The sequence below is a fragment of the Macrobrachium nipponense genome, chromosome 7, assembly GCF_015104395.2.
Source record: "Macrobrachium nipponense isolate FS-2020 chromosome 7, ASM1510439v2, whole genome shotgun sequence".
Taxonomy (NCBI): Eukaryota; Metazoa; Arthropoda; class Malacostraca; order Decapoda; family Palaemonidae; genus Macrobrachium; species Macrobrachium nipponense.
Genome location: NC_061109.1, coordinates 19,320,688 through 19,343,761, shown reverse-complemented (window position 1 = coordinate 19,343,761; position 23,074 = coordinate 19,320,688). Strand labels below are relative to the sequence as shown.

Below are 23,074 nucleotides of genomic sequence, written 5' to 3'. Positions count from 1 at the left end.
TCCAGAAAAATACAAGATTTTTATAAAAATTGGAGAGTAATTTCCCTAAACTAAGTTACAGTACATAAAGATATATACATATACCTTACATACATACATACACACACACTATATATATATATATATATATATATATATATATATATATATATATATATATATGTATATATGTATGTATAGAATATATGTGTATAAAGAGCAGTATGTACACATATACAGTACAGTATATATGTACATAAGTGCATATACATATATGCATATAGTATATATATATATATATATATATATATATACTATATATATATCTATATATATATATATATATATATATATATATAATATATATATATATATATATCACTATACATATACATACATACATATATAATCTTGGGACAAAATTAAACTGACAAACAAAATTAATGAAAGAAACTGATGTACTGAACATACAAACTATACCGAGACATGCAGTGCAATCCAAGGTATTTCCTAATACGTACAGGTATGTGTAACACATGAGAACAATGCAGAACAGTGCCAAATGCTTTGAGGGCTATGTTCATAAAAACACTGAATGTGCTTCTATGAAATGTGCAATCAAAGGTGCAGTGCAAAACATCTAAATTTCTTTGCATGCATGCAAACAATCTATTCAAATCTCCTCCATATTTGTCTATGTAAAACTGACAAGAGTGAATAAAATGTTCTGTACCAATTATGATAACTGAGGTGACTGAAAACACAATGTCTTTGTTCTGCAAGAGGCAAAAAATGACATGGCAGGTTCAAACGGCAAGCGAACTTTAATAAGCACAAAGTTATAAAAGTTTTACTCTTTCTCCCTAACACAAATAATTGCTTATTAAGTCATTCAAATTAGAGCACTATGGAGTATACCAAAAAATTTTGCATTAGGTAGTCCTGAGAATCATAGCCAGTTCATTAAGTATCATAAGTAGTACTGGTCTTCAATACAAGACATCTTTCAAAAATAGAGGTAAAGCAATGATAACAGAGAGTTTTACCATTCACTTCAGCTAAGAAGTCATTAAGTATTGCATTTTTTCATAGCATTATTTTTTTTTATCTGAATTACGTTAAATCAGTGTACTACTACTGGTGAATAACTAACCAAATGTCCTATGGCATATCAGTTAAGTACTTGACAAATTTTCATTCCATACATGGGCTACCTATCAAAATATCACTTGAAGATTAACTTTACATCTTATCAATGGACTTGTATCTTAAATTTTTGATACACCAGTAAATAGTTTACTGGTGTATCAATCTATTTACCAATAGTATATAAATAGATTACTCATGAGATACCCTTTATCAAATCAGTGGTTTATTTATCAAATGACTTTCATTATGTCAGAGTCTTAGACTTATCAAGTAATGTACATGAAATCACTGACTGTTTTTAAATGACTTCCACTATGTCACTGACGTATAATTGCCAAATATCTTTCATCATTAGAATGGTTATCTAATTCATTTTGAACGCATTAATGAGCCATTCATCAAAATGCTAACTTTTAGTCAATGGCAACTGAATTAATGGTTTTGATTACACGTATATATACTGGACTTATCAAATGATTTTTACTTGCTAACTACCCAATTCACCAAATATCTTTCTCTTTATCAATGGAATCTTTACCTGAAGTCTTACCTTATATGAATGGACTACTGTACTTATTATGTGAACGTATCATTAAATAACTTATCCAGTGCAATAATACTTGCCAAAAGTTTTTTTGATAATACCGAAAGGCTATTCAAATCCTTTCATTACATCAGATGACTGCTTATCACATGTCTGAACCAATGTAATCACGTCCTTAATTTCTTCTGAATTGCAGAAAGAAGACATTGTGTGAGAGCAAATTACACAATTCCATGTGAAAGCCATTACAATTATGGTAGCATGGTTGTTTTGCTTATGAATAAGTTGAACTGCCTGGAGTCATACAGGTATGTTTGCTTCATTAATTACCAGATGAGAATATCAATTGCTTGAAATAAAATGCAATTATAATGCAAACCCACTTGAATTAAGTGCTCATCTTTTATACCTTTGAGTGCAGTAAAAAAATTATAGATATTTCAACCAATTTCGCAATCGGCAACCTTGTTGTTTCTCCGGATGTACTTAAGACTTTGAAAATTAGAATAAGTTTAAAATCTGTTTTAGTATACTGTGACGATTCATTGTGTAAGGTTTAGAACTTGAATATAGCTCTGGCTTCTCTGTCCTCCCAAAGCGTTAACTGCAGTTATTGGGCTGGCTGATATATCATCGCAGACTTCCCTTTTCTGCTAAATAAGTTTTTTTTCCAACTTGGAAACCTTTTTTCCCTTTCTTTACAATATGAATTAAAATGTAATCTCATCATTTGATACCTAATGAAAATAAGTTTGATGTCTACCCAAAAAATAAAATAATCTTCTGAAATACTTATTCTTGCATTCACAGTTCACACAAAAAGCACAACTTGGAGAGAACAGCATTTGGTATGTAGCAAGCAAGGGGAAGACTTCACAGCTTGCAAGTAAAATCCAATCTGCCTCTCACGTTTTTCTAGACCCATATAATTTCAGAATCCTTTCTGTAAAATCATACTTCCTCAAAAATTTTTACATACTTTCAAATTTCTTCATCGTATATAAGTTAGCAGTGTACGTACTGTAACATATGGCTTTTCATTCAACTCCTTTATAAGCCACAACTGAAAGCTCTGATGTACCATCAGCACAGATTTGTTCTCGTGAAAGGATGAGTCTGATCATATTCCATATGTTATCACATTCAGGCAGTCCTACAATGCAATTTAACCCTATTGAGTCTATTACTGTACTCATTACAGTACTGCCTGTAAGGCTTTGCATCACTTAATAATCTGAGCTGTATCTTTTTTCAAGTTGCTTTGTTAGATTTCGATTTCATTTTTCTATTCTCTATATGTTTACTGGATCATGCAAGTCAAATTGTATAAGAAATATATTTCTGAATAACTCAAGTTCCTAAGATATGTATCAATTAAGCTGACATTCTATTACTGGTACTGCAATGGACTGTCACCTCTATGTGTACATTCAAGTAAGTTGTACCAGTCCATCAAAAGAAATCTTTTCTAGTTCACTTGTCACTATCTTTGGGCTGGATACTGTAATTTTGCTGCTGTAAAACAGGAAGAAACAAAAATGAGAAGACAAAACGATAGGCTGTGATAACTGGATTCCGAAAAAGACTAGATTTTTCCTGTATGTTATCCTAATAATTGAATGAGCAGTTGGTAAATTTCTGAGTAAAAGAAGAAAACCTACTAAAATAATCCTTACCCCTAAACAGAAAAACACTACATTATCCTGTTAAAATTTTCTGGATATACTTTATGAACAAACTTGATTACAGCCATTTAGTGCTTCAGATAATATTCTTAAATAAAAACTGTTACCATATTGGAGAAATATTTCCAACTTGTTGTTGTTTCATAATCAACTTTCTTATGAACGTTTGTTACCCTACAGCTGTGAAAAATTTCAATCATAATGTTATAATTTCCTGCATATGTCTGCTCTCTTCAAAATATCTTTGCTAATACTGATTATTACTAATTAGATACACTACATACTGAAGATGAAATTAGGTATCAGTTCACAATCATCGATCAAGCTACTTTCTTGGAGCTCAAGGCCTGATAGTATCTATAAGGATAATCCAGGTTAGGTTACAGAACAGTGCACAGCAAGATAGCAATATTGAGAAAACTGTTTTGTAACAACTTTTTTCCTTGGCATACCAAACCCTCTTATCAAGACCCACCACTGTGCGCAAAGGTCCATACCCATCCTATTTTTTATAATGCATTAAACTCTTGAATTCATTGTAGTACTGGATACAGCGTTACCTTCACAACAACCAAATGACAAATGTAGGTTGAAATATGTCAACATTGCATTCTTTCTGGTTAATAATAAAAACATTACTAACACTACATCTATCCATGCCACATAGCAAGGAGAATTCAAGTACCTTAACCTGGCGCCAGAACATAAATTATGGTGAAAATAAACCATACAAAAACAATCTTTCATTTTAAGATAATAAATTGAAAGAAATTACATACTGCTTTTCTGATAATCCATTTTCAAATGGACCAGTGAAGTACCAAGTATGTATAAATAAGAAAGATGAATTAATAAATACTTAATAATTTTAACTCTGGTACGTATAAATGTAAATTACCAAAAATAAAAGTGACTTAAAACCATGAGAGCTCTGAAAATTATGTAGTGAGATCAGCATGAAAGCATAAAAGTAGTAGTATCAGAATACTGAAAGTAAAGCTGATACATTGGCAATGTGTGAGGGGTAGACTTCTAATGATGTCACAAAGGAGAAAATTTCTCTAATAGTTAGCATCCAGATTCCAGATTGCTTACTGTGGACATCTGAAGCTCCAAAATCATGCTAATTCTCATAGCGGATCAGGGTCCTCATTCTTTCAAGTGAAAGCTGCTGTAAAATTGGGATAAAGAATAAGAATATTTCCTTGACTAACATGAATCATTCAGTCATACTAAGCCACTTTGTAAGGGAAGGATATTACTGACTACAGTACAGTGTTTAAAAGATTTTTTTTGGGGGAAAAATGTTGGGGAGAAGTCCTTCTAAGCATTAGGGCACAGTAAGAAATAAATATTTCAAAAAATTCCATGTTAAGCGCTCTGTCTCATAAAAACTGACCCACTGTAGTAAAACAAATCCAAGAGTAACAATAGTAAAGAGGAAGAAAGTAAAGTTTTTTCAGACCGAATGTAAAACAAACTTAAAAAGAAAATAAAAATTAATTTTTCCATACACTACAAGTACTTATAATCAGCCCATATAGTGGTTACAATATCCCAGATGCCAGTTCTTCAAAAAGGACAGATAGAAAACGGCAGCCAACACACTGGATGCATGGACAATCCCCAAATTCCAAGCAGTCATGACAATCATTTATGCCATGTGACCCTTGAGGTGCAAGAATATGGAACTTGAAGATGGTAACTCCCAGCGCAAGTACCTGATCTGTATTAAAAATACATTTGGTTTGAAAAAAAGACCCTGTCTTCACAATAAACCATTATGTACTTGCATTTACTACAAATTGAATTTTAGGTAAAAAGCATCTGACCTTTTAAAATCCAGACTGACTGACTGAAACCTGTAGGATATGCTGGAAAGGCCCTTGTGACTACCTTGAGCATCAGAACCCATATCATTCGAATACAATACACACAAGGAGTTGACTTTAAGTCAGAAACCTTGTTTTACAAAACTAAATTTGGGAGGTTGGAACTTTGAATAATCTCTTTAAAAATATTCACCTCACCTATGTTTCAGATTTGTCAAAGAATGCCGCGAGCGGTAAGCTTTGTACTGCTGTGTACTCCAATATACTGAAGAAGGGTTCAGCACATATTCATTACATATAATGCATAGGTCAAAATCCTGCAGTCATTGACAAGGGAATGTTATAATGGGAACTGAATAGGTGGATAAGACTGGTAAAGGTTGAGAGTGGATCCATCAGCAAGAACTTGCTGAGGTTGAAAAGGAGCCACTTAAGTCATCAGCAGCCTTGAAATCCAAAATCTTTTCTACTGACAGTGGAAGTCAAGCAAATGATGGGAAAATGCAAACTTCCTGGCCACATTAAGGATGTATCAGAACATCTTTCTTCCATGTGCTTGGAATAGGGGAGCAGAGCTAAAGGTTGGGGACTTTTGACAGAGCTGGTCATGAAATATAAAAGTGGGTCCTCATGGTTGCTAACTGGCTCTGCAAAATGCATTTGAATGGAAGGACAATTTTGTGGGAATACCTTGATTATTCTTGTAAAGGTTGTCCCTCACCACACTGTAAAACTGTCAGATCTAGTTCTAATATTGTAATAAGTTTTAGAAGGAAAAAACATGTAGACCATAGAAATACTGCTGTTTGCTTTGAATGATTACTAATAGCTCCTCTGCATGAGCAAAGTCCCTGCAGCATGAATATCTAGGAAGTAGGAACCTATAAATGAGAAATCAGGGTACAGTAAGAAAGCAAAGCTTACTCATTGCAATATACACCTAAAAAGAAGACGTCTTAAAGAAAGAGCAAAACCCACAGTAAGCAGTGAACCAAATAAAAAGTAACTTTAAGAAACTAACTCCTTTCATCGCTAATTAGCTAAACTTACCAACGTCAGTTTGATCAAAATCTTACAAAAACAATACAAGGATTAAAACAAATGTAAACCTGAGGCTAGACTTGAAACATATCAGCAAAATTTCTCCTCTTAAAAGCAGTATACTGTACTTATAAAAATTCTTGACAAACCATATAAAAACTAAGGAATCACACAATAGTTATCCCATAGAGAGACCAATGAGGTCATTCAAATCTGAAACTGAAATTGATAGTGAAAAGTTTTTATAGTAAAAGTTTGAAAGGTGTAACAGGGAGAAGGAAGAAAGAGAATATGAGCGAAGGTACAGCAAAAGGAATGAAAAGGGGTTGCAGCGCAGCTAGAGGCCTGTGTCTATGGGTGGGTAATTATAACAACTTTCCTTGAAATAGAGGAAAAATTTGCCTGAATGGAAACAAAATAAAAGGAATGCTGAGGAATACAATAAAGGGAATTCTAAAAAGACTAATTATAATCAACAGGTTTAAAGAGGCTGACAATGCATCTACATAAACTCAATTGAGATCAACCTGACGAGTGCAGAAGGACAAGAATTGCCTCCACAGGAGAACCTGTCAACATCCATTATGAAAACTACAGATCAACTGAAATCGTGGTCAATTTTGACAAACTTTCTTGTAGGATTATGTATCTAACACTTGTTACTCCCTGGTGTTGAAATTTTGGAACTAACAAAAAAAAAAATGTTTTACTGCTATGTTGTAATGCATTGCCTTCAGAAAATGGGACATTGGTATACGAGGATTTCTGTCTTGATACGGATGTTCTACTCTCCCTTTGCTATTAATACCTGAAATGGTTTGATCTATCTTGTTTCATTATAAGTCCTGTTGTTTGATTTTATTTCTAGTTTACATCCGAGTCATTTCACTGCGTTCATTAAAATAGTACTATAGTTTCTAGGTACAATGCTTCAAGGAGATTTCCATGTATGACATTATTAACATGTCCTGACATGTTTGTTCAGTCTTTTCTTACTTTTACTGTATCTCGACATGTGAGTAATATCTCTTTGTACTTTTACTGTACTGTTTATTTTTCCAATAATGATCTCAATTAAAGCTTTTTGATAAGTAGTTTGGAGGTTTTTGCTTCTCTTGCTATCATGGTAGTTCTCTTTATTAAATAGATTTAGTTTTGAGCTACAAATGCTAAATTGATAAGTCAAACTTACACAGCATTTAAGGTGCCAATTAATGCACTTGAGGGTGTTATGATTCCAATCTGTGGTGTTGATCTGACTTGCATATATGAGATACTTTCCAGCTGTGCCACTTTTAATGTTTTGTTTAAAATTTACAGCATCTTTTGTATGGCAGAGGTCTCAGTATATACTATATGGTCTTGCTTTCTTATTTTGCCCTGGAATATTAATACCTAATCCTAGTGTTTGTTCAGTGAATCTGATTTTTATATTTTCTACTATAGATTCTTTGGGGTTTTACTTCGAATTTCATGCATCTCAAGGTTACAAATGCTGTTGCACCCGACACATGAGGAATCTTAATACTGTAAGGTATTCTTGAAGAATAAATCTTCTAAAAGGATTAGAGTTCCCCTTAACTAATTCTTTTATTCAGGCTATCACGTTAAATTACATTTAATGCACCTTTAATTCCCTTGATTATCAGAAAAATTTCTGACTGGTTTTTTGATGTTTCAATCAACTATTTGTGTATTTCTTTTAGTGAGACTGTCAATTTATTTTCCAGATTTGCAGAAGATATGCTTTTGTTTGTTTTTAGGGCCAAGTACTATATCTTTACTATCAACACCAAATAGGTTTTCAATGCAAAATAAATCAGATCATGCTTAATTTTGCTGTACGTACAGTATTAGTAGCCTGTTAGTATTTGGTATGGCTAGTTTCAACTAAATAGAACAATTTTATAGATGAGAAGCTAATTCCTTGGTCCAATAACAAGTCTGTCAGTCTGTTTGATATTCAACCCAAGGCTGATTACTACCTCCTCACCGACAATTACATATTATGAATAACTGAGGGAGACGTTTGCACGCTTTGCTGATATCAACCTGTTTATAATTTAACAAAGACAGTACAATGAATCACATCACCATTCATCTACAGCACTAACTATAGAAAGTACTGTATAACAAAAATTGCAATTCTGTTTGAATTAATATATTATTTCCTAGGATATTATTATTATTATTATTTATTTTTTCTCTCTCTATCGCATCCTGCCTCCTTAGGAGTCCATCACTTTTCTTACTATGTGCGCCGTTTCTAGGATCACACTCTTCTACATGAGTCCTGGAGCTACTTCAGCCTCTAGTTTTTCCAGATTCCTTTTCAGGGATCATGGGATCGTGTCTAGTGTTCCTATGATTATGGGTACAATTTCCACTGGCATATCCCATATCCTTCTTATTTCTATTTTCAGGTCTTGATACTTATCCATTTTTTCCCTTTCTTTCTCTTCAACTCTGGTGTCCCATGGTATTGCGACATCAATGAGTGATACTTTCTTCTTGATTTTGTCAATCAACGTCACGTCTGGTCTATTTGCACGTATCACCCTATCTGTTCTGATACCATAGTCCCAGAGGATCTTTGCCTGATCGTTTTCTATCACTCCTTCAGGTTGGTGTTCGTACCACTTATTACTGTAAGGTAGCTGGTGTTTCTTGCACAGGCTCCAGTGGGGGGCTTTTGCTACTGAATCATGCCTCTTTTTGTACTGGTTCTGTGTAAGTGCCGGACATTCGCTTGCTATGTGGTTTATGGTTTCATTTTTCGCATTGCACTTCCTACACATGGGAGAGATGTTATTTCCATCTATCGTTCTTTGGATATATCTGGTTCTTAGGGCCTGATCTTGTGCCGCTGTTATCATTCCTTCAGTTTCCTTCTTTAGCTCTCGCCTCAATAGCCATTGCCACGTGTCATCGCTGGCTAGTTCTTTAGTCTGTCTCATGTATTGTCCGTGCATTGGTTTGTTATGCCATTCTTCTGTTCTGCTTGTCTTTCCCCTGTCTCTGTATATTTCTGGGTCTTCGTCTAATTTTATCAGTCCTTCTTCCCATGCACTCTTGAGCCACTCGTCTTCACTGGTCTTCATATATTGCCCCAGTGCTCTGTTCTCGATGTTGACGCAGTCCTCTATGCTTATTATTATTATTATCACTATTATTATTGTTATCAATATTATCATTATTATTATTATTATTATTATTATTATTATTATTATTATTATTATTATTACTAGGCCAGCCACAATCTTAGCTAGAAAAGCACAGACCTAAAATCTCGAAAGGGAAAGCAGCCCACTACAAAAGAGGAAACTGAGAAAAACAATGAATCACAAGAGAGGAACAATGGCTTCACTTCTTATGTTTACCCTATCCAAATGTTACTAAGGAAGAGGCATCAATGAAGGAAAGACTACATGGCCTTACTATTCATATGTGTGGTATTTCTATGCAGAATAGTTTTTTTTTGCATGGGGAAATAGGTACTGGGTGTGAAAAAAACATAAAACTGCCACTAGCTTGGAGTACACATGTTCTCTAGACTGAATTTCTGTATCATTCACCAAATTATAAAAAAAACCAAGATTGTTTACAAAATAAAAGATCTCTATCTTGTTATCAGTAGCATGGATAGATGAATTCATAGTTTTATTCGCTATTAAAACTAAGTGGCATGACTGTACTGTGTTAAGTTACATAACATCATGGCATGTTTTGGAGGCATGATCTCAAGAGCTAAAATAAGAAGAGAACTGCACCTAAATGTTATCACCTTATTCTCAACTGACAGACTATAATTTCTTCTAAATGCACATCAGCATGAATTATAAACTAGTCAGCTTCCATGATGCTTCATTATTCACTGAACTACTTCCACCAACTGCTGTTTGTCCTGCAATGTATATCTAATACCTGGTGTGCTTGCATTTCTACAACATTAAAACTGGAAGATAATCAAGAGAGTGAATATCATATCTACTGACCTAGGGCCATGCTCATGTCTAGAATCTACCATTCATTCCTTATTTTTTCATCTTATAATCTTCTAATTCCAAAGTATATATATACATATACTATACATATACATACATACATACATACATATATATAATATATATATATAGTATATATACAATAATATATATATATATATATATAGATATATATATATATATATATATATACATATATATATATATATATATATATATATATATATAATATACCTTATGAGCTATTTTTAATGGTCGGTATAAAGAAATTTCAAATAGTACCTAGTTGTACTTACCCAAAAATGTAGTTTGAACATTCTTTTTTATATATATATATTAAGTGATAAGACATAAAAATATTCTGTATTAACTGAGATAAATGTATTATTTCCAGTCTCTAAAATCTTTGGATAAAAGCTGTTGCAGAATTTGTAGAGATATGTCTGCATGAGGAGACAGCCAGCCAATCAGTTAGGGTTTGTATAAGCAAACACTAAACAACATGTATGTGTATATGTACATTTAAACATTAACTAAGAAAAAGTAAACTGTTCATAAATTAATACTAAGAAATACCATGCATATTTAAAGCTAGCTCTGGCATGCACAGCCTCATATTTAATATTGAAAATTCAGAATCATGAGTATATATACTCTATACAGAAAAAAATGTAATAAAAACATCCTTAAGTCAGTGAGGGACGAAATATTTGGTTTAAAACAGAAGCCGTATTTCATCAGTTTTGCATTTTTGTGGCTTAGTTAGTGTGCCAGTCTCATACATGAATGAAAGATGGCCAATAAATATAAATATATAGTTCTACATGCTTAATGCTAGTTTAAAAGAACAACACCAAACAAAACATATGGTAATCTCCCTGAATACGTACATCCTTTGTGACATACACTCTTAAAAGTAAATTTCTACAATGGCCTACTTTGCCCTTGGTTCTACTTCAACAGTAATGACTTCAGGTGACTGTCCTTACACACTTTGCTTTACCTACTGCTTATTGTATACAATGATGGCAAAATACTACTGTCCAGGCTATACTGGTACATATGGCACACTTTGAGAAACTAAATTCTGTTATTTCTAAAGGTCTTCCTTCTTATCCTTTCACTCTATGGCATTACAAATGACATGCTATTAATTTTTTAAGATGCTGCTAAGACCAAACATCAGTTATGGGTATTCTTGAAACTCAATTAGAAGTTAAAGAGGTAGTATGACTAAAAGAAACTGTGAATCTAAATGCGAACTGAACAAACTCATATTGGTAGTACTGCTCAACTGTCTACTACTCAGCAGATGTGATACTTTTGTTTATGAAATAATGTATCCTGTTGAAAGAAAGATGCATCAACTGCAAGGCGTTAATATTAGGGGCAGACCTCATTGTATTACTTTTCTTGTTACAGCTTCCTGCCTAAATCCCCTTTCTTCCTAAATGCAGAGCAAATGGTGCTTGGTAAAGGACGTTACTATAAGGTTGAGTAGTTATACAAGAAACTAACAAATAGCTCACTTAAAATTTTCTAGTAAAGCTCACAGTGTTGTAACCTGCACTGATAAAAGTTTCTTGAAGAACTCTCAACTTTGCATAAGAAATGTATGAAGCAAGAAATTATGTACAATTCAGAGGCAGAACTCTCCCTTTGGCAACTATTTACTATTAAGCTCGGTCAAATGATGCTTGAAGATTTGTTAAGTAACCAAAATTATCTCAGTCTTGAATCAATAATGCATCAATATAATATAAGAATTTTTAGCAGGTAGGAGACACCTGGGTAAGAAAGAACAATCCTGAAACTTTATTAAAAATTATAAAACAATGATGAAATAAGTTAGTAAGGTGCTCTATTTACATGAAAGGAAAACCATTCTGAGTAAATTTTTCTCTGCTCAAATAATAATTTATGTATACATTTACACATATTTATCTGGGAAAGAAAGTCATGGATTGTAGCTGGATAGCTGTATCATAATGAAATGATTATTAATTACGGTAGTTATCTTTAAGTGTTGAACATTCTATTTTTCACTTTCCCCAAGAGAGTATAAATGACTTAACTTGTGAAATATTGCATTCAAACTTTAAAAATCTTATCATTGCTGAGAGCACATAATGTTGAGGCACTACCATTATGTATTGCTTAATTTACTGACTTTATAATTTTCCTCTATATGGCATTTTTTGAGCCTAATGAAATTTTTGTGGTCCTAGAACCACAATGAAGTATAGCTTACAGCATATGATTTCAGTACTGTTGCCTTTACCAAATACAGTACTACTATAATACATACCTTGGTTGATACAATATTACAAATCTTATCATTAATAATTTAGACAGCATAAAGAACTGAGAGAGAGAATTCAGATGGTCCTTGCTTTATGGAAGCGAACATCCTACCGGCAAAGCAAATTTTGTGTAAAGTAAACTTGCCCCTAACCATCCATCCACCTCACTTCATCTATACATACTGTACTAAAGACATATGCACACTAATGCCTTTAGGCAAATTATAAAACATAGTAAAATACATACAGTAGTATATATCAAATATTGCATTATAATAGTGAATATAATTATGAAATGAAAAGGTATTTAGCAACCCACGTGTAGGAGAGAACTTCCTATTTTAGTAAAAATTATTGATTAAAACACTGATATGAATGTCTTGAGAATGTTTGGGCTTTTTAAGATGTGCAGTTTTAGAAAATATACTGTCTGTTAAGGTAATTGCTGGAAAGAACAAACATAAATTTGGTCAAAGGAGTATAAAAATTCTGAGTGCAAAGAAGGGGGTCTGGAACTGTAGTCTTTTTAGAGACATGGGTATATCCTACGAACCTTGGGATGGTTATATTATTTTTATAACATAAAAATAATATAACCCAGACCACTTAGTTATAACTGAAAGCATCATTCTGATTAAATAATCTTGGGAGTCAACTGCTTCTTTGTTTATTTGTAGTGTTCGGAATATCAATGAGAGTACTATTTTGTAAGGTGAAGGTGAATTACGTACCTATTTGAATGTGTTGATTTGCTTAGAGAAGATTTGAAAGCCCATGTATAGTTGGAGTCCTCCATTATAAATTGATTCTAAAGTCTGCAAAGCTGATTTTGTCATATAACTATAAAGTACATACATGACTTCCATCAAAGCAGAACTGTTGCCTTAAAAAATAATACGGTTGACCTGTCACCACCCTGTGTCAGGTAAGCTAATAATTATTTTTTGAATTATATTTAAGGCCTTTTTCCTTTTGTTTTTTATATACAATATATATGTAATGTGAACTATATGATACTAGCATTGTATATCTAAATCCACTTTTAAAAAGCACAGAACCTAACCAGCATCTCTATCAGTAGAAGAGAACTGTTCACACAGGGAGGATGGTGAGCATCCTAAACTTTAACCAATATCAAAGAATCCTGCAATTATGATATCAGATAACCTTGAACCATTTAGGTATTGTTCTTAAATCAGACAAATGAATACTTACCCAGAGGAGACCTGTCAGAGATTAACAATATAACTAAAAGCATAAATCTGCAAATGAGATTTGGGTAAAGGAACAGAGTGGTGGTGGTTTCTGGAATGACCTTCAGCCAATTGAATCTGACAAGGCCAGTTTGCTCTCATTACCTTGAACCAAGCTATCTATTATTTGTAAGGGTTATCAGTGTCGATATTGTCAATAACTTCTGACAAAAAAAATAATTCTAGCTATGCATGGATCGTCTATATGTACTCCTGTTCTATTTTTTCTGTTGTTTGAACTACCCTATCTTATAGTTCAGTCTGTATATCTTTGCAAGAGTTAAAAGGAACAATGAAATAGCCTAAAAAGACTTTTACATGCAACACTATCTTGTTATTAGGTAACATTTCACACAATTGTAATTTCCTCTTGAATGCTTGAGGGGGAATGATCATAAATGCCTCTTCTGTTACTAGGAATTACAGAGAGATATTAAAGATGAAAAATAAGGGCACAGAAAATGCAAGTACATTGTAAGTGCCTTGCAAGACTATTTACAAATGCTGAGCAACCAAAACAATACAGGTACTGGTAAAGGCAACAGAATATACCTATACTGTGACTACATAGGTGTGGCTCCATTAAATCTTATGTATCCCGTAAAGCATTACCATGAAAATAAATCACCTAAATCTTACAAAACAATGAATAATGAAAATATCTAACATTTTACTGATCTCTGCATTATAGATCAGTCTTCCAGATGAAATTACATTAACACTTAAGATAGAACATATAACATTGAGTTTTAACCATCTGAAAGATTATAATTCAAACAAAAATTCAGTAGTTTTTCATTTGTTACAATTAAGCTTCAAAAAATCAATGTCTAGAACAAACAAGATCAGTGAACAATATAGTACTACAAAATAACTTAAGAATTCATCAAGATTTCTTTAATTTATATAATAGACCAGTATTTTCTCAACACAAAAACTTTCCAGAAAAAGACATTGTTGGCAGAATCTGGCTGACCAAGGAACAAAGAGTGAAAGTAACAAAGCCTCAGCAACATACAAAAAATGAAAACATTATGGAATGTCTAAAAAGAGCATTACCTTTTATGAAACTTCATTTGTAACAGATGGCTTCATTTATAATTCAGCACAGTCATGTACTGTACATTTACCATAACTAATGTTAGATCAAAGCTGCATACATCAACAAAACATTCTAAAAAATGAAGGACCAAGATGATGTCCATATCTAATGCCAACATAATTAACATACTGTAGACAGAAGTTACAAGACCATATATATTGACTTCTCTATGTTCATCAACCCTCTGTAGTAAAGGTTATGCAAATGAAGTACTAATCCAAGGGGTTACAAATCCTTAACCAAGCTAACTGATGAGCTTTGGGCAACTGATACAATGAAAAGGTGATAGAATAAAAGAATAAACATTTACCATTACTAAGGGTATCCTGTGATCTCACTCTCAATTTAAATCTACATTTAGTAGACAAGTAGTAATTTAAAAAGAAGCCATTTTTCTTTCAAAAAAAAAAACATGTGATTACCTCAATCTTGAGTTAATCCTAAAAATTATTAGGATTTTCCATACTGTATAATAACAATAAACAAATGACATGTCTTTCCTTAAGCAGTTAAGTATGTATATCTATAGAGCAATTAGTACATAAATGATTTACAATAAATTGTTACAGATAAGAGAAAATAAAAACTAAATTGTACTATGAAGGCATCCCATAGGTTCCATTAATAAAAGATTTCTAAGTAACAAAATCCAATGATAATTTAACTTATAGACCAACATAATTCAAGTGGGAAGTGGGAAAACAAGTTGGAAGGTTTGGGTATTTAAACATTAGGGAAGATCTACTCCATGATGTGATAACCACACTCAGGATTATTATTCGTAAAAAATAAAATAGCTATAACAACAATATTAATTTTGGCATCCATTTCATATTATACATGGGTGTTAGTAATCATTTACTCTGTCTCTTAATGTAGTGTAACAATTTTATCTTCAATAATTCAAGAAACCATAGAATACAAGAACACAGCCAAAGGCATAAAAACCTATTCTAAATCTAATTACATATACAGTATTCTCCTCCCCTAATTGCAAATTATATTATGTTGGCAAGGCTGCTGGCTATTCTGCATTCGCCAATGTTAAAGAAACAATTTACTCACGCAAGCAGGATATAGTCTTAATTTAAAAAGAAATAAAGCACTATGTATACTAAATTTGTTTCCTCTTCAAAATATCTCTATACGAATTATCTTCTTTTCAATTAGCCATGGTAGAGCTGTACACACAAATTACTTTGTGGTAATTTTGAACAAAAAATTCTCAAACCAAATCCCAAGGGTAGAATGACAATGACATTACAGATAATTGCAGTTCATTTAAATATTTTTTAATATATGCTTAGAGTGCCATGCCATGACAATTCACTCACATAGCCTAATCATTTTTCTAATAAAATTTCAATTAAATGTAAAAAAAAAAAAACAGCATCTCAGGGTCGGCTTGTAAAATAAATGGAAGCGCAGATGAACTATATTGAAAACACCATTTTCTCCTATTCAATAACTCCATGTATTCTACAATACATAAATAACATGTCTGTGATAAATTACAGGGATAAATTTATTACATAAAGCAAGCAGTACAATAGTAGCACTTCTGCCTAAAGCTGATTATTTATCTATTTATTTTTTTTTTTTGCATTTACAGCATGGGTGAAACATTTAAGCTGAAATGGGCTAAAGAAACTTGATCAACGTTTAGTGATCACTCACAAACTAGACTTTATTTGGTGAAAAATAAAAATAATTGGGTTTCCATACCTCATAAACATTCAGGTAACTACTGAATATAACACTACAATCTCCTTCATTTACAGTGATTGGACATAATTGCTACTGTATTGAACATATTTCTAGAGTCGTTCAAATAATAAATTTTAAGTGGACAGTAAAAAAAACAAGGAAGAAATTAAAGACCATATAAATATGTAGTTCATACACAATGTTAAGAGAATGAAAAATAAACAGAATATACCGCACTTGGAAGAGGAAATACAACATCCCCATTCTGTAAGAAAATTATACCAAAATTACCTGTGCGGGGAAAATAACTTTTACAAAATAGGTATGCCCTTCTATCAGAACAGCTTTTAAGATGCATTAGTTTGAAGTTACTCTCTCTGAAGAAGAATGCTGTGGCTAGTATCTACGTATACACTGAAGATGTTTTTAAAACTCCAGTTTTAGTGATGTTAGAATGGCTGCTTTCACTAAAGAACACTGCTTTTTTTGGACCTTCTCTTCTACAGCAAAAGAAAAATCTGGCAAACAACACAAATCTTTAATCACAGTGAAAATGCCGGAAAAGGTCAGAGAGTAACAGATCCCACAGTAGTACAGCTGTCTCTTATTATCCAAAGGTAACTTTGTTCTGAATCTCAGTGATACGGGTGTATGATAAGTGAACTACATTTCTGGTATGAAGACACATTGGGTATTGTACACAAAACAAGAACAAAGTAATAAAAACATATGCATAACTGAGAAACAAATAATAGTCAATTCTCACACTCACTCTCTACATGACTATTTTCAATATGTACTATTACTTTATTATCAACATATAAAACAGAGTACATAGTACAAGATTTTAATTCATAATGTACTATAATAGTGCATCCATAATGTAAAAATATCAGTAATAAAGGAGAGGTTTAAGATGGTAAGTCCTGACCCTAGGGACATTACGTGCTGTCATGAACTTGGATCACAGTATCATCACTGCATACTTGTCAAGGGGCCGGCCAGTGTTGAGAATAGCTAAACTGAGTACTATTAATTTTCCTTCTTTTCTCTCCTGATGGAGACAACTGTTGACAATGATAAAATTACGTCTCCAAGGGAATGAGATAAGCAAAGTGAGTAATATAGGTATTGTGCTGCAATGTGTTAGGCTACTAATCTCTTTATATGTCAGATGGACCATCTGCTTCAGGTGACCTGGGAACACACAATAGTGATGGGCCCCTCTGGGGCTTTTGTGGTCGATACCTCTTTGAAAAACGTTGGGAGAGAAGTTTTTTCTTCTTAATCCATCCATAACAGAGTCTACTAATACTCTTACAACCCTGTTGGGTGTACATGGCCTAGAAAAAGCAGATTATGCTCTTGTCAAGATGCTGCAGCAAAGAGGTCGTGTTGAAGGTACAGCTGAAATGTAAACATTTTCATGACTGTTACCAATGGATTCTAGACTGCCAAGCTCAGTGTTCAGTATAAGAAGGACTTTGAATTCCAATCTCTTTTTCCTCAAGTAGTATTTCTTTACTCTGGGGTGGAACAAACAGTAAAAGTATTCCTTTGATACATGGCTTAAACATATGCCCCACACTGTCGCAACATATCATCTAGTGGGTATCTTTGACACCTTGCGACTGAAGACTTGTTCTGTAAGGTATCCTTTCTCCTCAATCAATTAATAAATAACTTTTGCAAAAATAAGAATAGACCATCACTTATAGTATTAGAGTCCTTTTGTCTTTACAGCCATGTGATCAAATAAATGACACTAATCTCAGGTGATAACAGCTTATATTCACATGCAAAACTCAAATGCTGTACTTGATTTTGTAATGAGGCAATTTTGTAATATGGGTTTATTCTACTGCTCCATTTCATGGGGTAAGTAGGAATCGTCATTCACAGTAATTCATGTTTTCATAATGATATAAAACATTAGGGCATATGTACTATTCAGTTATGTACCATGACACCACTTAACTTTATGTATTCAAATAATTCTGGCATTCAGAAGCCCTGCAAACAAATTAGGGAATGAGGTCAGCTGAGTCAATCATATAGTATTTACTCTTCATAGTGATGTGAATGACTTCTCGAAGGACTTTTTCAGAGTACATTTCACTAAAAATTATTATTCTCTCTTGTTTTTGTCCTCTAAGTAGAGAGCAAGAGTACCAACACAAAGGCAAAACTTGCAAAATATATCCATTTATAGCAACCAACTCAAACGTATTTGAGATTAGCAAGGAATGAATCTGTTGTGAATAATTTTCTTCAGCCTTTTTAGTATTTACTTTAAAAGGGAAGCCACTTCAGTAGGTTCAGCCCTGTCTCTCCTGGGAGTTGTTTATTATTAACCTTGGATGCATGAAAAATAGTGTACAAAAATTTAATACTAAAATCACAACAGTGAAGGAGATTTGTATCATTATATCCAGATGATGACATTCTTATTTAAATGACAGTTACCATAATTCTTATTTAAATTTACACCAAACATTTCTTTCATTAGCAAAACATGAAGGGAAAGTTGACAAAGGTTTGCATAATTCACATATAATTACAAAGTGAAAAACTCACTTCTTCTATGAGAATCCAAAATAAAACATAGGGCACTACACGTAACTTGCCTATATATGTACTGGCGTTCATTGTTCAAGTGCATTATCTTCCACAATACATACTTGCTTTTTGAGTATGAATAAATTTTCAAACTGCATAAAATAATTTATATATATATATATATTATATATAATATATATATTATATATATATATATATAATATATATATATATATACATAATATATACATAGATATATATATATATATATATATATATATATATATATATATATATATATTATATATATATATATATATATATATATATATATATATATATATATATATATATATATATATATATATATATATATATATATATATATATATATATATATATATATGTATATATATATATATATACATATATATATATATACATATATATATATATATATATATATATATATATATATATATATATATATATATATATATATTAATATAATATTATATAATATATATATAATATATACTATATATATATAAAATATATATATATCTGTTTATGAAGGGTTAATTTCATGCATGGAATGACAATCAGTCAGTTTTGATGCATTCTGAGCTACAAAGGTCAAATACATACTGCTGCTGAATCCATTCATATAAATCAAAAAGAAGTTTTAACCTAGTCATAATAGATGTGAACTATGTTTTGTATTATTGTTTTCAAGAAAAGATATCTCTGAAGATAAAAACAGTTAAAGAAACAAATCGAGAATAACTGAACTTGTATGTTACAAGAGCACATTAACAATGACATAGTTGCATTTTCCCTGAGGGAAAAACGTGTCTCATCCACACGTGTTAGTTACAAAAGACTTACGAACTGCGTGCAAAGAATCAATAAGCCTGTAAATAATAAGTAAGATGAGATTTTACTTATAAATGAAATAGATTGTCAAGCCTTCTTGAGATGATGTTTTATTAGGAGAAATATTCAATTTTATTATTCTTTTTTCATGAAAGATGAATTTTAAAGAAAAGTCATAGTGGCCTCAAGCATTTTATACTGGTTTTTAATAAGCCAGTTGCAAAAATACTTACTACTTTGGTGTGATATCAGAGGTTAATACATTTTTCAAAATGCTAAACAATTCTAAGGTTACAAGTATAGAAGAACAATACTCACTTATTTTTCCACTTCAGTGTTTACTTTGAAGTCTACAAACACTAAGTATTCATTTTAATGAACATTTTGAAATAGCACAAAATAATTCTATACTTCAGTATTAGAATTAAGCAAAAGAACCTAAGGGATCCTTCTTAGCAGAAAATGCGTGCAATTGTCTTGGTGATACTTATTGCAATAATCCACAAGGGTTGTTATGAAGAGCTCTACTTCAGGTGCTGACAACATGAGTTTGTGTTTTATTCATGTTCAATGGAACTGAATTGTAATGGCTTTCACGGCAAGACAAAAAGAAAGCAGAATTAGCAGGTAGAGTGACAAAGCAATAATGCTTTTGCGTTACTTAAATTACAGCTAAAATGCAAATCTAATCTGACTCTCAAAAAGTCAAAACTGAATTTCATTTCATCTGACACAAAGTCTTTCATGAACAACCCAGAAGAAAATGAACAAATCAAGATTTTGACTTGGCAAGAAACACTCGAGTAAGAGTGCCGTTTAAATCTGTTTGAGAGCACGCTTCAGCTAAAATAGCTATAGTATAGTATGGGGGAAAACCCAGAAAGGAATGCATGGGGTAGTACATACCTGACTGAAGAGCTTCCTCCTCTGACTGAGAGCCCCCTGCAGGAGGGCCGGAGCGTCTCATCATCTGCATCTTTTGCTCGCGACAGGAATCGAGGGACCTGCTGCGGGATAGTGTCGGACTCAATGGTGGTCGGCCAGGGCTAAGGGAGGGGAACACGGGAAGAGAAAGGGAAGATAAGGAAGAGGGTGGGGGGGAGAAGGTCAGAGGAAAAGAGGGGGGGCAGTGGGCAAACATTAAACAGAAAGGAGGGTCGTAACAATGAAAAAAACAACAAGTTCAATAGAGAGAGAGAGAGAGAGAGAGAGAGAGAGATTGAGCAGAGAGAAAAGTAGAAAGAAATAAATGGTATAGATAGATAAGCATTATAATATACAAACATGAGAATTTAATAAAAAAAATAATACAGTAACAAAATAAGGAAACCAGAAAGGAATAAATATGAAAGAGATATAAGTAAACAATAATTTCAGAGAGAAAAAGAAAGTATATTAGTATAGAAATGGAATGAGGAAAATATTATATACATATCAAAAAAGGTAGGAAGGAAGCACAGTGATAAATACATCAAAAAATATTTAATGGACAAATAACAAAAGGGGATAGAGTAAGGAATACAAGGAAATTGTAGGGACACAATTATGCAGTAATTACAAAAAGTTATATAGATGGCAGAGAGGTAGTATATAAAGGACCAGGTTATTAAGAGAGAGAGAGAGAGAGAGAGAGAGAGAGAGAGAGAGAGAGAGAGAGAGAGAGAGAGAGAGAGAGAGAGAGAGAATAAAATTGGAAATATTATCAAAACACACATACAAAAAAGGAAAAAGAAGGGAAAAACACCATCAAAGGAAGTTTTTTGGGGGTGGGTGGGAAAAACATGATGACAATCCAAAAAAACCATGTTTAAACAAAAACAGCATACATCGTAAATGCCAGTGACAATGAAAATACATTTGCATATTGTCCATGCACACAAAAATCAAAGAGAGAAATGACGCAATGCACAAAATAAAAGAGAACCACACGTGACCACAAGGTTTGAGATCATTTTTATAACAGGAGGAGTATGAAAAACAAAAAACGAACAAAGGGAGAATCCACGGTGGGAGGGAGGGTCAAATGAGGGAGGTCATCAAGGGGGAAGGATAACGGGAAGAACCGGGAAGAGAGACGGGATGAAATATACCAAACTGTATATTGGATGTCTGATCAATTCTACACAAACAAAGTCATCAAAATAATCATTACACACAACTACATGTTCACAGTTACATCCTTTTGAGCTCAATGAAACCCTGTAGGGACAAATAATGGGACTTGAAACACAGGAGACAGAAGGGATCACAAATGTACAAGGTCATAAGTAACTGGAGATGTATGGAGACACTGAAGCTTGCTTATTAGCATTGGGGGCATGATTAACATTTCATTACAGTCATCATGATGAAGATGAAAGCTTGTAAATCTAATTCTGTGGAGGAAAAATGTCAAAACTGAACCATTAATTAAAGTATTCTTTTTCATTCTAGATGTGCAAAGATTTCAGTTACTTTACACTTTGGGAGTAACAAAAATGATAATAAGATGAAAGGTCTGCTTGCTAATCATTTGTTAAAACAGAGTCGTCATCATAACATTTTGGTAGTATTCTTTTCATACAAAAAACAACAGCAGAAGACACGGTATTGCACGAGCCTCACAACAACAATACCTTGAAATAATCATGCCAAAAGTTTTCTGACAATGTTAGAATGAAATAGAGTAGTGCAATATCTGAATCACAACTGCTCAAATGCCTTCGGGTTGCAAGTTGTTGTCATCATCAATATTCATAATGCATTATTTTCCTTTATGAGATCAGATGTGAAATGAGTTTGAACTAATATGTCTTTTGCCTATTCTGATTGAATTCCTGTCTAGTCTAGGGCTTCTTCTACACAATGTTTTCAATAGTCTTGTGGCCCTTCCCACTGATCTTCATCTTACTACAGTGCTTCCCTACCAGCTACAATCCTGACCCACTGTTCCTCACCCCTCTCATCATCTGTCAAGTTTCCAGTCAATGGACCTAGTCATACGCAGTTGAGTCCTATATCTCTCCAGCTGGAGTCACATGTCCCTTTCCTAACTATACTT

General features: G+C 32.8%; 1 protein-coding gene across 28 annotated transcripts in view; it reads right to left on the bottom strand.

Annotated features, from left to right (window-relative positions):
* Positions 1–23,074, bottom strand: part of LOC135217022 (disintegrin and metalloproteinase domain-containing protein 23-like) — a 613,617-nt gene that overhangs the window by 48,752 nt on the left and 541,791 nt on the right. For 18 of the 28 annotated variants that reach the window (XM_064252598.1, XM_064252603.1, XM_064252604.1 and 15 more), the window contains one exon: positions 20,941–21,080. In XM_064252598.1, coding sequence (XP_064108668.1) covers positions 20,941–21,080 — 140 coding nt within the window. The remainder of the gene's footprint in view (positions 1–20,940; positions 21,081–23,074) is intronic. The other 10 variants (XM_064252608.1, XM_064252615.1, XM_064252618.1 and 7 more) reach the window with 2 other exon arrangements.